At 37.4% G+C, this 13,866-nt stretch overlaps 1 protein-coding gene across 3 annotated transcripts in view; it reads left to right on the plus strand.

Moving 5' to 3' along the window:
* LOC119781026 (liprin-beta-1-like) overlaps positions 1–13,866 on the plus strand; it is a 38,273-nt gene that overhangs the window by 13,772 nt on the left and 10,635 nt on the right. For 2 of the 3 annotated variants that reach the window (XM_038281323.1, XM_038281320.1), the window contains exons 3-8: positions 3,268–3,473; positions 4,736–4,816; positions 5,387–5,500; positions 6,270–6,380; positions 8,355–8,447; positions 8,626–8,670. In XM_038281323.1, coding sequence (XP_038137251.1) covers positions 3,268–3,473; positions 4,736–4,816; positions 5,387–5,500; positions 6,270–6,380; positions 8,355–8,447; positions 8,626–8,670 — 650 coding nt within the window. The remainder of the gene's footprint in view (positions 1–3,267; positions 3,474–4,735; positions 4,817–5,386; positions 5,501–6,269; positions 6,381–8,354; positions 8,448–8,625; positions 8,671–13,866) is intronic. The other variant, XM_038281321.1, reaches the window with a different exon arrangement.

Consider the following 13,866-nt stretch of genomic DNA (forward strand, 5'->3'; position numbering starts at 1 on the left):
TCCCCAGGCGCCGCACAATTGCAGCCCACTGATCCCCAAGGGGATGGGTTAAATGCAAAGAAGTAATTTTCCTCTGGGATTATTAGAGTATATAAAATAAAAAAATCAAATAAAAAAATCAAATCAATTTTGGGCAAAGTGTGTTGCTTGGCAGAGGTCTGGACTCTTCTAGTAAGTCATAAGACTGATGTTTTTCAATCAGAATTAGAAATAATTTAGTTTTAGGATACTTAATTATCTGCTTTCCACTTTGTTTTAACACACCAGCAGGGAACCTGAATAAGTATTTATAGATTTTGAGCTAGGTTTTCCTGCTTAAGTAGATGAAAAAATGTGTGCTTCACAGTTCCTGCAGTACAGGAAGACAATTTTTAATTGGTAAAAATTCATTTTTTATCTCAAACTGTACAAATGCTGTCTTGATATCTAATTGAAATCGTTTGGTTTTTTCGGCATCAGTCTGTTCTAAAAAGCTGCTTTTGGTTGGTATTTAGCAGCAAGTGGGAGTTGCACACAGCATTTCAAGCTGGATTTGTTTAAAGAACCTGACAAGATAAAACTACTGACCCTTCAGACTTGCAGTGTCTTTCATTCATCCACCAGAAACAGTTGTCAGCTCTGTGGAGCATCAGAATTTGCTCTAATTAAAACCAGACTTTCCCAGTCAGAACACATCTGTACAGTCCAGGTGTTCTTCATGACAGACTGGTTTTTGTTTCACAAGTGAAAGTCTGGAGATCCCTCACCACAACTGTGCCTTTTGCTGGATCAGACTAAAGGAATGCAACTACAGCCAATGAAGTATATCAAACTTTCAGGGAAGATAATGTGAATATTTTGAGGGAAACACAACAGTAGTTGGTGCTGATTTGATATCTTCAGAATCAGACAGGTTTTCTTTCTCCTCACTCCCTTATGAAATAAATAAGACAAAATTTACTCTAAAATCGGACTCAAAAAGCATTGTTTCAATGCGATTATTTATTCCAACTTTCCTTGCTGACTGACTGCAACCACTGCAGACTAACGCACTTTCCCCTGACTGGGAATCAGGCGTAAAATCGTGTAGTTTGGCTCCAGCTTTGTACGGCAGTCCGTTATAACAGCTGTTCTAGTTCCTCTCATGTTGAGGATTGGAGTTTTACGTTTGATAAGGAAGACCTAAAAAATAAAACTGAAGTTGAAGAAATGTTAAATTTTATTAGTCGTCAGCCTCCAAAAATCCCACAAACCTGCCTCCAGCTTAAGAACTTACCTGAAAGAAGTGGATCTTTCTAATCCAGCTGCGATGGTGCCAGTTTATCAGCGCATGGGTTTGTTGGAGTCCTAAAACTAATCTTTAGAAACTGACCATCCCATTTCTCAGAATAATAATTCAAGGATTATGGTTTCAAATTTTAGCCATAGAAAATATGTTTTTGCCATCTCAAACCCTGACTTCTCATCTTAAAAAGAATTACTTGCAACTCTGAAAATTGTCTTATGGCATTTAACAGCATTTTTTCAGTTTTATGGAAGGCTTAATAAAGCTTGATAACATTTTTTTGGAATCCCCCCGCTCTGCAAACCTTAAAACTAAGGGTAATATTTTATCTGAGTTAAGAAAATTTTCTAATCCTTTTTAAGACTTTAGCAGTATGATGCCTAAAAAGGGTTCCCGCGGGTCCTTTAAAAGTCTTAAAAGGCATTGAATTCTTCAAAATAAAAGTAAGGCCTTAATTGGTATTAAAATGTCTTAAATCAGTCTTTCATAGGTCTTAATTTTTAAAACATCATGAATAGGATTATTCATGACGTTAAAATTGACATTTAAAAAAATTTAAAAAAGCTCGCCATTATTGGCGGAACCAATAAAGCGTTGTTGCAGCCGGGACATTTGGGAGATGCGCCATTAACTTTTTGTCTGGAAAATATGAGCAAGTGTAAATGTAATGAAAATTGGCTCCAGCCAAGAGTTTTCTCCATGGCTAAAACCAGGGAACATACATGAGGCTCAGTGGATTTTGTGCAAGAAGTCATTCAAGCTCGGAACGATGGGAATTAAGGCAGTGGAGTCGCACATGCGAAGCACGAAACACAAAGCGTCAGAATGGAGTTACCGAGAAACAGCCGGTATTTCTCGGTTTTGTTCCACCCTTGTCTCTGCAACGCCTCCACTTATCACCAAATCAAACATACCAAGAAAACGATACAAAGAAAAATAGCTGCAAAAAAGACTTAGCACTGGTTATGTTGGGGCTTTAAAACTGATTTGTTTTGTTCCCTGCTAAAACAAAGTTTGTGAATTCTGTTAAATAATTGTTAAAATATATCTGTCATTTGTGTGTTTTTAGCTTTCTTCCTGTATGGGAAGTTTTTCAAAATTTGAAACGTTAGTGCAGTTTATGTTAAAATAAACCTTTGGGTTAAGTTGTCGCAAGCAGGTTTTTCTTGTGTTTCTTGTGAATTTGGTCTTAAATTTTTATTTCAAGTGGCATTAAAAAGTCTTAAAAAGTATTGAATTTAACTTTCCTTATGCTGTAGGAACCCTGCTACAAGAGGGAAAAGAAAAACAACCCCCTACGGTTAGACAATAAGTATTATACTTTTCAACACAGTGACCTCATGTGATAACTCAACAAACATTAGCAGATAATAGTCAACTGGAAGGTTAATACTGAGTTAGAATAAGTTCAGTCCAAATATTCAGCCCAATACCCCTTAAAGATTTACTGTAAATAATGTCTAAATACAGTAGTTTTCTAAATGAGCATCATTCAGATGTATTTTCTTTTAATTAATTAGTTCAAAACTCACTGATCAACTCAGATGTTTGAGCTCTCTTTATATACTAAATACGCCAAATGCAAGAATTGATGGTTAAATGTTGATTTAATTGTTTGTGTAATTTAAAATCTACCCTTTCTTCTCCTTGATTTGTATTTATATATGTGATCATTTGAATCAATCCTCCTCAGAAATCTAAGGGAAAGTTTTCAGATCAGAGGCTTAACAGCTGTATCCATGTGCAGTGATTTAATACTTGAAATATCTACTCCTTTTTGAAATGGGAGTAAAATGTTCCCATTTATCTGCTTCTCTCCCACAGATTAGCACTAAATGAGAACTCGTGAATAATCTTTCTGCAAAGTAACAAGGTCCAGTTTAGTGTGATTTGGAACACATTGGATTCTCATTTCACCTTAATTTGAATCAGTTCTTGTAGTTCTTCTAACCAATTTGAAATAAAATCAGCATGACTCTTAAATCTCCCCTCTACTCCTAAAGGCTCCAAGGCCATTGATTACACCAATGGGCTGTTTGACTGCCAGTCGCCAACTTCTCCCCTCCTGGGTGGCTTCAGGGTGCTTCACCTCCTGGAGGACCTCAGAGCTGCGCTGGAGCTGATGGACAACGAGGAACGGGACAACCTGCGCTGTCAGATCCCAGATTCCACTGCAGAGGGACTTGCTGGGTGGCTGCATGGAAGAATGGTAAGAGAAAATATCTGAAGGAGGCCCTTCACCCCGCCCTCCTCAATAGAACTGAAGCTTCTTGAGATGTAATTAAACTGTGTTTAAACTGTTGGAGCCGCTTCGTTCCTGCTGCTTTAATGACTCTAAAATATGAAGTCATTTCAGCAGCTGTCGTCTGAGTCCTGACTGATTCTTATAAGAATTGAGGAAAAGCGATTAGACTTTAATAGCTGAACCATGCCTTTATGTAAGAAAATGGATAGAAAAATATGTCTTCAATTTTTTTTTTTATTCCCCATAACTGTTTAAACCAAGGGCTTTAAACTTGTAAAAGCACTGCTCAAAAACTGGATTAAAGGTATAGTGGAGGAAGTGTTTTTTCCGGATGGATCATCTAAATAAGTGGTCCTCCTAATTGTCAATCATTCTGGTGATATGTTAACGTAAGGCCGTCCTACATGCTCGTCCTTTTTCTTTCTTCACTCGACTATTTTTTGACGTAGTGGAAAAATTGCAAATCTACTTTTACGTAAGCATGTATGGGCGATGCAAACAGCAACTTTTTAACAGAGCTTGTACGAGGAGAAATGGGCTCCAGCATGCTCTCGCTCGTGTTTAATAGGCGTTTCCATTCAGGAGCAGGTACGTGTTTGTGCATGTGCATTTTTTGTTTTTCTTTTTTAAGTGGAGAGGGCGGGTCTTTTAAAAAATTTTGAAAAAATATTTCCACTATACCTTTAATATTTATACTTTTTTAGCGCATGTTCAAAATAATTTTCCTTAGTTTATCCAGATATTTAGAGAATTTTCATTGCTGTTTACCATCAGCTTTAAATGTGTATTTAAATAATTTATTCATTGTTCAAATGGCACACTGGATGGTCGACGATGTCCTAAAATGTGCAGTCAAGGCATCCTCAGACTCCTAGCCAGTATTCAGATTTTCTTCCTGCATATTTTGACTTTATTAGGCTTTTTCTAAATGCTTTAGACTGAAATAAAGGCAGGGAGTACAGTAAAGAGTTATCAGCAGTAAAGCGTCCATCTGATCACAGGGAAACTCCAGGTTCATTCAGAAGATTTCCAAATTTAAAACAGTCTTAGGATTCTGTCATTTATTTTTCTTTCATGTTGACTTGATTGCTTCATTTCAGGTCCTTTGTTGTGGTGCACAATGAAAAGAAAATAGCAAATGGATGCTTTTTTATATAATTATGCCCTAGATGTTTTTATTTTAACCTCCTAACCGCAGAAATGATCAGCTATTGTTTCTCTGTCAGACCAACGTCCACAGCTCTGAGGCAGTCTATCAAGAGCGTCTTTCACGGCTGGAGAGCGACAAAGAATGTCTTATTCTTCAGGTTGGTGAAGAAAAAGCTTCCATTCATTGCTGCAAAACAGAACAATTGTTTCTAATTATGCAATTTGGTGTGATTGTATAAATAGTGTATGTATTTAGCTGTGCCATAAATGTCTGATTTAGGCCATTTTTCCTTTTTCAAACATTGTTTTTTTGCACTCAACAAATATAGACGGGTGTTTAAAAGACAGGAAAATAGATTCATGTTGAAAATTATGTTTTAATGCATTATAAAGAAATTAATATATAAATTTCATTTATTCCATCCAGTTCTGGCCACAATTTTTTCAATGTTAAATCAAGTTGAATTTCTTTTTTTCTTTTTTTTTCTTTTTGATTAAAAAGTTCCTAAGAACATGTTTGTTTTAGGAGCAGTTTTCCTCTCTTTGCAAGGGAAGTTTAGATGGTTCTGTAGATCACACTTTCCTGGTTCTGGGTTCGTGATTTTAGGACTAAGTCAGAAACAAAACTGAGGAATACAAAAAGTATTCCTGTTTTTGTTTTATTTAGGTTATTCACCTCAAAGATTTTTGAACATTTTGATCAGATGTAGGCTGCTTTGACTGTGCAGGTCAGTGTGCTAACAGACCAGGTGGAGGTGCAGGGAGAAAAGATTCGGGATTTGGACAAAAGTTTGGAGCTTCATCGGGAAAAGCTAAATGCTGCTGAGGAGCTACTTCAACAGGTGAGACTATCATGAAGCTACTGGTTTATTTATTCCATCCTGTCATGGTGTTTCAGCACATTTAGCTGATGGTCATCTCTGCCAATGAGGTTATGTTTTTATGGGAGTTTGTCTGTCTGAGTACAAAATAACTTGGAATGTTGATAATTTGGGATAACAGTGACTATTGACAGCTTTAGCTTTGGACTCAACAAGTCCGGAGGTATTATAATAAGAAAAAGAATACAAGAACACAGAAAAACGGAGTCTTGATCTTCAGATCTAAAAAGGGAGCAGATTGCAGAGCAAATGAAGGAAAGCAGAACAGACACCAAAGGCTGCAGACGCAAGTTGTGCTCTATTTATACATTTATGAAAAAGATTTTAAGGAAAACTATACCAAATCTGTGCCTCATTCCAAGGAACAATTCATTAAAATTTTATCCAGATCAAGGGCGTGTTTTAGCTACTGTATAGCTGTAAGTCACAGTACGGGGGGAAGTTTTCTGCTCAACGAAGGTCTGCACTCTTTTCTAGTTGCTTATGTTTCAGAACGGTTTTCCTCTACAAAAAGGATTTATGAGGCATTATTAATTGTGTGATGTAAATAAGTGTTTTTATGTTGAGTTGTAGAGGGCCTGTTTTCATAGCATCTAACAGCAGCAAAGGGCAGCAATCTTACTCAAACAGGCACAAAGCATCCACTCCCAGAACAGCTACAGCTACACAATAGGCCTGAACTTATGATTACATTGGTGCTGCTGAACTGACGAATAAGGTTGATCCTCAGGAGCTGTTAAACCGGACAGCGCTGGAGACCCAGAAGCTGGAATTGATGACCGAGGTGTCGAGCCTGAAGCTGAAGCTGACTGCTTTGGAGAGAGACCACAGGGGCAATGAGGTAGGACCTGCCATGTAGAAAAGGCACTTAGATGCTGTGAAATAGAGCAGATCGAGGGCTCTTTAAAAGCTGCACCTGCACCACGACTCCTGGCAGCTGTCCAGTCATTGTTTATAAAATCAGCCATTCGCTTGGGCACTTGGATCTGTCATGTGGTGTCGGTTGGAGGTGTTTTTTTTTATTTTAGGGGTCCAGTAAGGAGGCCTAAACTCTCTACTAACTCAAGCAGCTGTTTCCTGACACACAACCCCCCCACTCAGATTCCATCTGTCCAGAGAAATCTTTCCATAGTCTCAGTTCTGTTTGGAATATAATATATTTTCCAACTCCAACAGTAAAAAGGAAGCATAGACCTTTTACTCATCTGTGAATTTTTTATTCCACAGTCCTCAAATCCAGTTGTCAATAAAATCTACATAATCTTTAATCACTAATGATCTTTTCAGCACCCGACCGACACACTCAGTTTATTAGAGCTCCCTCTTAGTGTCGTTTTACAGGCAGCTGTTTCTCTGCCATTAATCAGCATCACAGACTAAACACAGAAATGATCCAAAATCAGATGAACCAAAACATTTTTTATCTCCAATATCAGAGTTGCTGCTTTTCAGTTGAAGATTTTAGTTGCATGTATGTTTGGTTTGGAAACGGTGCAGATGATTTACTATTTGTCAATAATCCAAACAGTAATTCTGGAAGGTATTCAAAGCACTGCACTTTTTTCCATATTTAGTTATGCTACGGCCTGATTGGTATTAAATAAAGCTCTTCCCTCTGAATTCTCCACATAGAACCCCAGTATGACAATGAGAAAATATTTCCTGAAATTGCTGAAAGTTTATTGAAACTTTCAGCAATTGAAAGGCAGGAATCAGGCACCTACATCTTTTGCAACAAATATGATTATTTTTCAAAGATCTTTGCAAGGAAATTGTGGCTTTACTCTTAAGTTTCATAAAATATTTTCCTAATGTTCATTTTGAATATTCACTATAGTATTGGGAAGTAGCCTCGTGAGACCATCCTGATCTCGCGAGCTTTCAAGAATCCACTTGCAAATCAGACTGGAGACTCTCCGTTGAAGAAAATTTGGAGCAGTTCACCAAACGAACGTCTAATCAGCGTTGGCTTTGAGGCGGGTTGAGGTGTGACGCAACGAGAAGCGCGACAGTTCAGTCTAAAGAACATGGCGGCTTCAGCCGATTAAACTAGCGTTGGCTTGGCTATCGAGCAAGTTTTATCGGAATTACAGGGTATTTCTTCACTGAACGAAGAGCAAAACACTGCTCTGGAGGCTTTTTTCAGAGGAAAAGATGTTTTTGCTCTTCTCCCGACTGGTTTCGGCAAGAGTTTGATCTATCAATTGGCTCCTCTTTGTCGTCGCTCTGTTACGTCATATGCTTCGTTGATCTGATTAGTTTATTTGGCCCGTCTATCACCAACATAGGCCAATCAGCTAACCAGTATTTTCGCCCCTTCCCAAAATTACTTCAACGGAAGGTTTCCAGATGGATATGCGGAGCAAATCCATCTGGCGGAGTCAGGTTAATTGGGAAGTACCCCACCAACCATTCCTTCTAACAGGTAATGCCGCTGACCCAGTTTCTTTTCAGCTTTGTTAAGCTGCTACACTTTAGGTCTTAATAAATAAATAAACTTATTGAATTAACTGTTAAATATGTTTCTTTTGTTTGCAGAAAAGATTACTTAAAAATTGTTCAAGTCTTTAGCGTTTGTCCCAGGCCCAGCCGAGGCTTTCAGCTGGCTTGGAAGGAGGTTGCACCTTTTTGTATTGGCAGATTATGAAAGGCCATAAGGCAGAAAGTAAACCATCTGACCTGGCTGTATGTTAGTGTTAAAAACAATCAAGGCCTGATTTATTTATTTATTTTTTGCGTGTGTGTGATGTAGTCTCATGTTCTGCATGGTGTCTACCGTTCTTTTGAGTTTTTTATTTTTATTTTATCTCCCCAGGGTTTGTACCAGGAAGTGACAGACCTGAGGTTTAGGATGACGGACATAGAGAATGAAAGACTGCAGTGTGAGAAGAAGCTAAAAGGAGCCAAAGTGAGTGTTTATAACGTCAGTGGAAGAAGGTGCTATAATTGAAATGGACCCTCTTCTGATTTTCCTGACTCATCATTTCCTTCTTGATCACTTGCCTTTGCTCCTGTTTTTCATCCCCTTCTCCCTGTGATTCTTTTTTTTTTTTTTATGCCTTTCTGCAACCTGCTTACCTCTCAAGCATCCAAAGGGGAACTCAAAGCGCTTCACTGGAGATGGGGTGAAGGTTTGATCTCAAGCCTTTTTCTTCTTTCTAACAACTCCTGCTTCTCTCCTGCTGCACACTGCTTTCCTGACTTTCATCACACTTTTTGTAAGTGCCTCAATGACTGCTACAGAAATCTAGTTTATTTAGCTTTTAATTTTAATTCACCATTTTTCTGAACATTGATCTTATAAGTAGTTGTGTGAAATCTGTATTCCTTCAGTGCAGTGACTGTCCATTTATTTAACCAGCGTGGTAGAGTCAATTAGCTTTCACTGAATGCTGCTATTTGCATAAATCAGGTAGTTGAAATTAAAACGCTAACTTATCCACTTTTTAAATCTAATAATTTGTTAATAGTGTCCACTTAACTTGGTAAAATAATTTGTTCATTACATAGGAGGCACAAAGCATGAGAGGTCTTGGTGTAGATTCAATTCAATTTTAATTCAGTTTATTTATATAGCGTCAATCAGAGATGGGAAGTAACGAAGTACAAATACTTTGTTACTGTACTCAAGTAGATTTTTCTGATATTTTTACTTTACTACTTATTTTTATGGCAACTTTTTACTTCTACTCCTTACATTTTTACAGAAATATCTGTACTTTCTACTCCTTACATTTTTACAGAAATATCTGTACTTTCTACTCCTTACATTTTAAAAAATTGGCTCGTTACTTTAGTTTTGAATCATTTCAATGGAGTTACCATTCACTGATTCTTGAGAGTCAGGACAAAACACGTTTTAAAAAAATATTTTTAAAAATACACACTATATCAATTAGAGTGATATTTTTCTGCAGAGAAAGGTCTTAGTTATTTAACTATGTTAAGGAACAGGTTCTACATAAAAACACATTTTTAACAAATAAACATGTTTCCCTTCAGAGCTGGATTTGTGTCAACTCCGTCAGAGACACTAAAAAGTATACAATTTTTATTCTTCCAATCATACAAGAATCTAAAGTTCTGAAGTATACTGTAATAATGTTTAAGTACTATATGTAAAAAAAAAACATAATGTATAAACTTAAGTTGTGATTTCACACTATTTTGAAAACTCAGATTTCTAAATATTAGCATTTTCAAACTTTGATTTTAATTTCAATGTTGTAAAAACAAGTTCCTTGAATAAATAAAACATAAGAGGATGTAGATCAGATGGTCCTTTATTACAAAAACAACATAAACTGAAGGAAGAATATTTTTTCTCCCCAAAAATTTACAAAAACATACAGCCAACGCTGTTGACGAAGATCTGACGGTGTTGACGAAAAAGTGACGGTGTTGACAAAAAATGCGTGCATTGCTGATTGAATGAACAGATTTGCTCTTTGACCACTACTACTAAAACTACCCCTTGTTAATAGAGAATTTAACTTACTGTAAAGCAAACTATAATAAACATATTGCACATACAACGTTTCTAACTATTATAAATTACACCGTTTCCAACCATCAAAAAAAAAAAGGAAAACAAGGGGCCCTCCTTCCCCTCTATTTTCATCTGCCTCCCCTATACCACTTTCTTCTCTTCATCTTCTCATCCACCTGTTCTTCTCTTCCTTTCCTCCTTTGTAAGTAGCCATTTACTTTGAAGTGGTGTGTGTGTGTGTTGTGTGTGTGTGTGTTTGTACTGCCTACTTTATACTTGGTGTGATCTTAAATTGACATCGTTTGACAAAAATACTGCAACACAATATCTGTATCTTAGAATTAGGTTCAAGTAGGTTACTTAAGCTTTCATTTTTGTCTAATCTGCACTTCTGCCTTGAGCAGCAGGCGTCGGACATGCTCCCTCTCTATAAAGTCCGTCACATCAGGGGCTATGCTGTAGATCTCTCGTTTTCTTAATTTGACTGGTGATGCATTTCCCATTAGTTTCACTATGATGTCTTCAACTGGGCAGAAACAGACATCCTTTGTGAGAAGCTTAGGCTGATACTTTGCTGTTGGACCATGGGGATGCAGAAACTCCACTTTCACATCTTGATGCTCAGTATCCACAGCAATGGTCTTGGCTAGCCACCAGTGGTCATCATATATTACTGCTAGCCAGTCTCTATTATTAAGGCTGCTAATAGTTGTTACTGTCACAGTACCCTCAGGACCTTTCAGAGGCTCCTCATCCAACCCCTCGTCCATTACATCTTCCATTTCCATATCCTCTCCCCCTGCTCCCATCTCTTTTTCCATCTCCTCCAACAACAGGGCCAAAGGCATTTTCTTCCCTGCCCTCTTTGTATGACTCTGCTGTTCCTCTGGGTAGCCATGAAAATAGAAGGTAGCTGGACTGAAGCACTGGCAAACCAACATCTTGCTGCAAAAGCAGGATCATTTTCTGTGCTGGATCCTGTTCTCATGTGGGATGACCTGGTGTATTCGTCTTGTTGAGGGAACCTGTTTTAGAGGATGCATGAGAAGTGTATCATATCTTTGCATGTCTTCTTCTGCAATGTGATACAGCTGAATGCTCTTCAGACTGTTTGAGACCTTTTCAAAGAATGTGTGTCCATCTGTCACATCATTTCCTCTCAAGACCAGGTTGTCAGCTGTTCTTTTTACTCTTCCGCCAATGCCGTCTGGTGCGCCCTTACCATGGGAAGTGGGGAAGAAGTTCCATGTTGCTCTTTCAAACCCAAGTGTAGGGGGGATACAAGACAGAAGGAAACAATTCTTCTTGTTCTTATACTGTTTACTTGGACCATCGGACCAAAAGTGCACGGTGGTGACCTGTGGATATCTCGTTTTGATATCTTTTAGGACTGGATCCATGTGTGTCCAGATTGAACATGGATTTTGTCTTGCTCTTGAGTTGTAACTGTTCCTTTGTTTAGACATCGTGAACATGTGCGAAGAAGGCAGGCCTCACTTGCTGGAGAGCAACAAACTAACTGAAAACTGTCATCTAGTTTGTTTGACTTCACAACTCCAAACGTTCTAAGGACCTCAAGCATTAAGTATGCATTTTCATGCTTTTGACATAGACATGTCTTACGATCAGATGCTTTTGGTGCTGTAATATAGAATGGTTTCAGAGCACAGAAAGAAGAATAGCTCAGCTTCACAGTGGGGTTCCTAATGAGGAAATCAGAGTGGAAGTTGATCATGGAGTCTGCCAGGATCATTCTCTGCTGCTTTATCTTATTCCTAGTGATGGTGTCAGTCTTATCAGTTGTAACACGTGCATAGTTCAGGAAGAAATCCTTTACAGTCTCGGTTATTCCCATTAGGAATGTTGGCTTTTTCTTTGCCCGTTTCTTTCCTCTCATTAACTTGTAGGTTATCCCAAACTGGTGGATTTGATGAAGGAGACGATACTTTTTGAGAATTTTGCCCGATGACACACTTAGTGCTGGTTCCCGAAGCCGTGGCCCAGGAGTTTGTTTGTTTTTCTTCAGCTCTCTTCTGAGGATGTTGTGGAATAGAAGGGCTTTCTTAATTTTTGGATTCCTTATGTTGCTTCCTGATAGCATCTTCTTTGTTTCTGTGCCTGGGGAGTCAAGTATTGTTTTATTTGTAGCGCTTCTAATTCGATATATTTTCTTTCTCATTCTGTTTCTTTGCTTTGTTACCTTCTTAAGCTTCTCTTTCAAAGTTTTTATTTCTCTCTAATGCCTTTTTCTTGTTTTATTTCTCTCCCTTTTCTGTCTGAGTGACTGTCTGCTGTGTCTGGCGTTGTATTCTTGAATATCCTGATGTTGCGGACTATCTGGTGGGGTGTGTGCCTTCAGCACTGCATCTTCATTGTATCTTTTCTCTCTGGACCTTTTCTGTGCCTCTCTCCAATACTTCCTACAATTCCTCTTTGCCCTGTCTCCCATATCGTCTATTTGTATTACTTTTCTGTCTTTAACTCTCTTCTTCCACCTTTGTCTTTCCTTCTCTTGCATAGCATGCTTGCTCTCTTGGTCATTGTTTAATTTTTCTCTTCTCTTTCGTTGGTACTCTCTATTTCTTCTTCTTTTCTCCTCAACTGACAATTTCTGTCTAGCCATTTTTTCCTACAATACAAATTGAAATAAAGAAAAATTTACTTGAATAAAACTATAGAATCAGATTTTTATTTACATGATATGATGATTGACTGATGGATGAATGGATAGATCTAAAATCCACTGGGTGCAGTATGTAGTTTTCATAACCAGATGTTGTGATAATCTACACATTGGCCTCTCATTTCCCTTTCTCTGTCTCTACATATATAAATATATATACACATATGAAAGTGCTGGCAAAGTTACACGTAACACAATAATAAGCAGACAACTGCCTGCCCATTCTCTACAAGTCAGATGCATATGGTTAAATAATGTAATGCATGCTATGAATGTGCGTTTATGTGTAAATAAAACCTTGAAATATCAGTTTAACCTTTCACTATATTCACAAATATTATATTTGCACATTAAGAGGTCATTGGTGGTTTTGTCAACTCCGTCAGCTTACAGGTCAACTCCGTCAGACATAGAACCTGACAGAGTTGACGTCTGACGGAGTTGACGTAAGGGCATGTATTTTCCCTCCAAAACATGTATTGTACACTGCAGCTAGATACTTTTTCCTCATTTGCTAGCTGTTTCAATAACCTCACTAAAATGCTTAAATTCAATCCACTATGGTTTAAAAAAAAGTATCTCAACTGAAAGACAGTATTGACAATGTGCAGCTGTGACCATAGGAATATTGACATTCTTTGTCTCAAATATTAAAAAAATTAAAACATACCAGATCATGTGTGGTAGTGTTGCATTCACCACAGACAGGGAGATAAAGAGGGGTCCTCAGAGATATAGCTGACCTTGCTATTGCCTGATTTAAAGAGCTTTATGAAAAAATCTGACGGAGTTGACAGAAACTGAGGACACAACTTTAATAGGCAGATTTTTATGGAAAATACAGTTTAATGTTGACTTCATGTATTGTTTTTTATATTTATACCCCTTATTTTTTATTTGATATTTCTGTTTTCACAATTTTAGAGCATTTTTAAGTTTTTTGGGATGGTTAATATTGTGACCTATTGCTGAGGACAAGTAAAATAACATGGACATCCTAACCAAAGAAAACATATTTAAACAAATTTTCCCCAAAAAGATAAAAAAGTTTATTCTAAAAATCCGATAGGTATATAAAATTCTTTAGATTTAACTTTGTAAGTATGTAAATCATGATGAATTTATTTATTTTTTTGCTATAAATTAGAATTTTTT

This window comes from Cyprinodon tularosa, unplaced genomic scaffold (assembly GCF_016077235.1).
Source record: "Cyprinodon tularosa strain WSP-4 unplaced genomic scaffold, ASM1607723v1 ctg17, whole genome shotgun sequence".
NCBI classification, from domain to species: domain Eukaryota; kingdom Metazoa; phylum Chordata; class Actinopteri; order Cyprinodontiformes; family Cyprinodontidae; genus Cyprinodon; species Cyprinodon tularosa.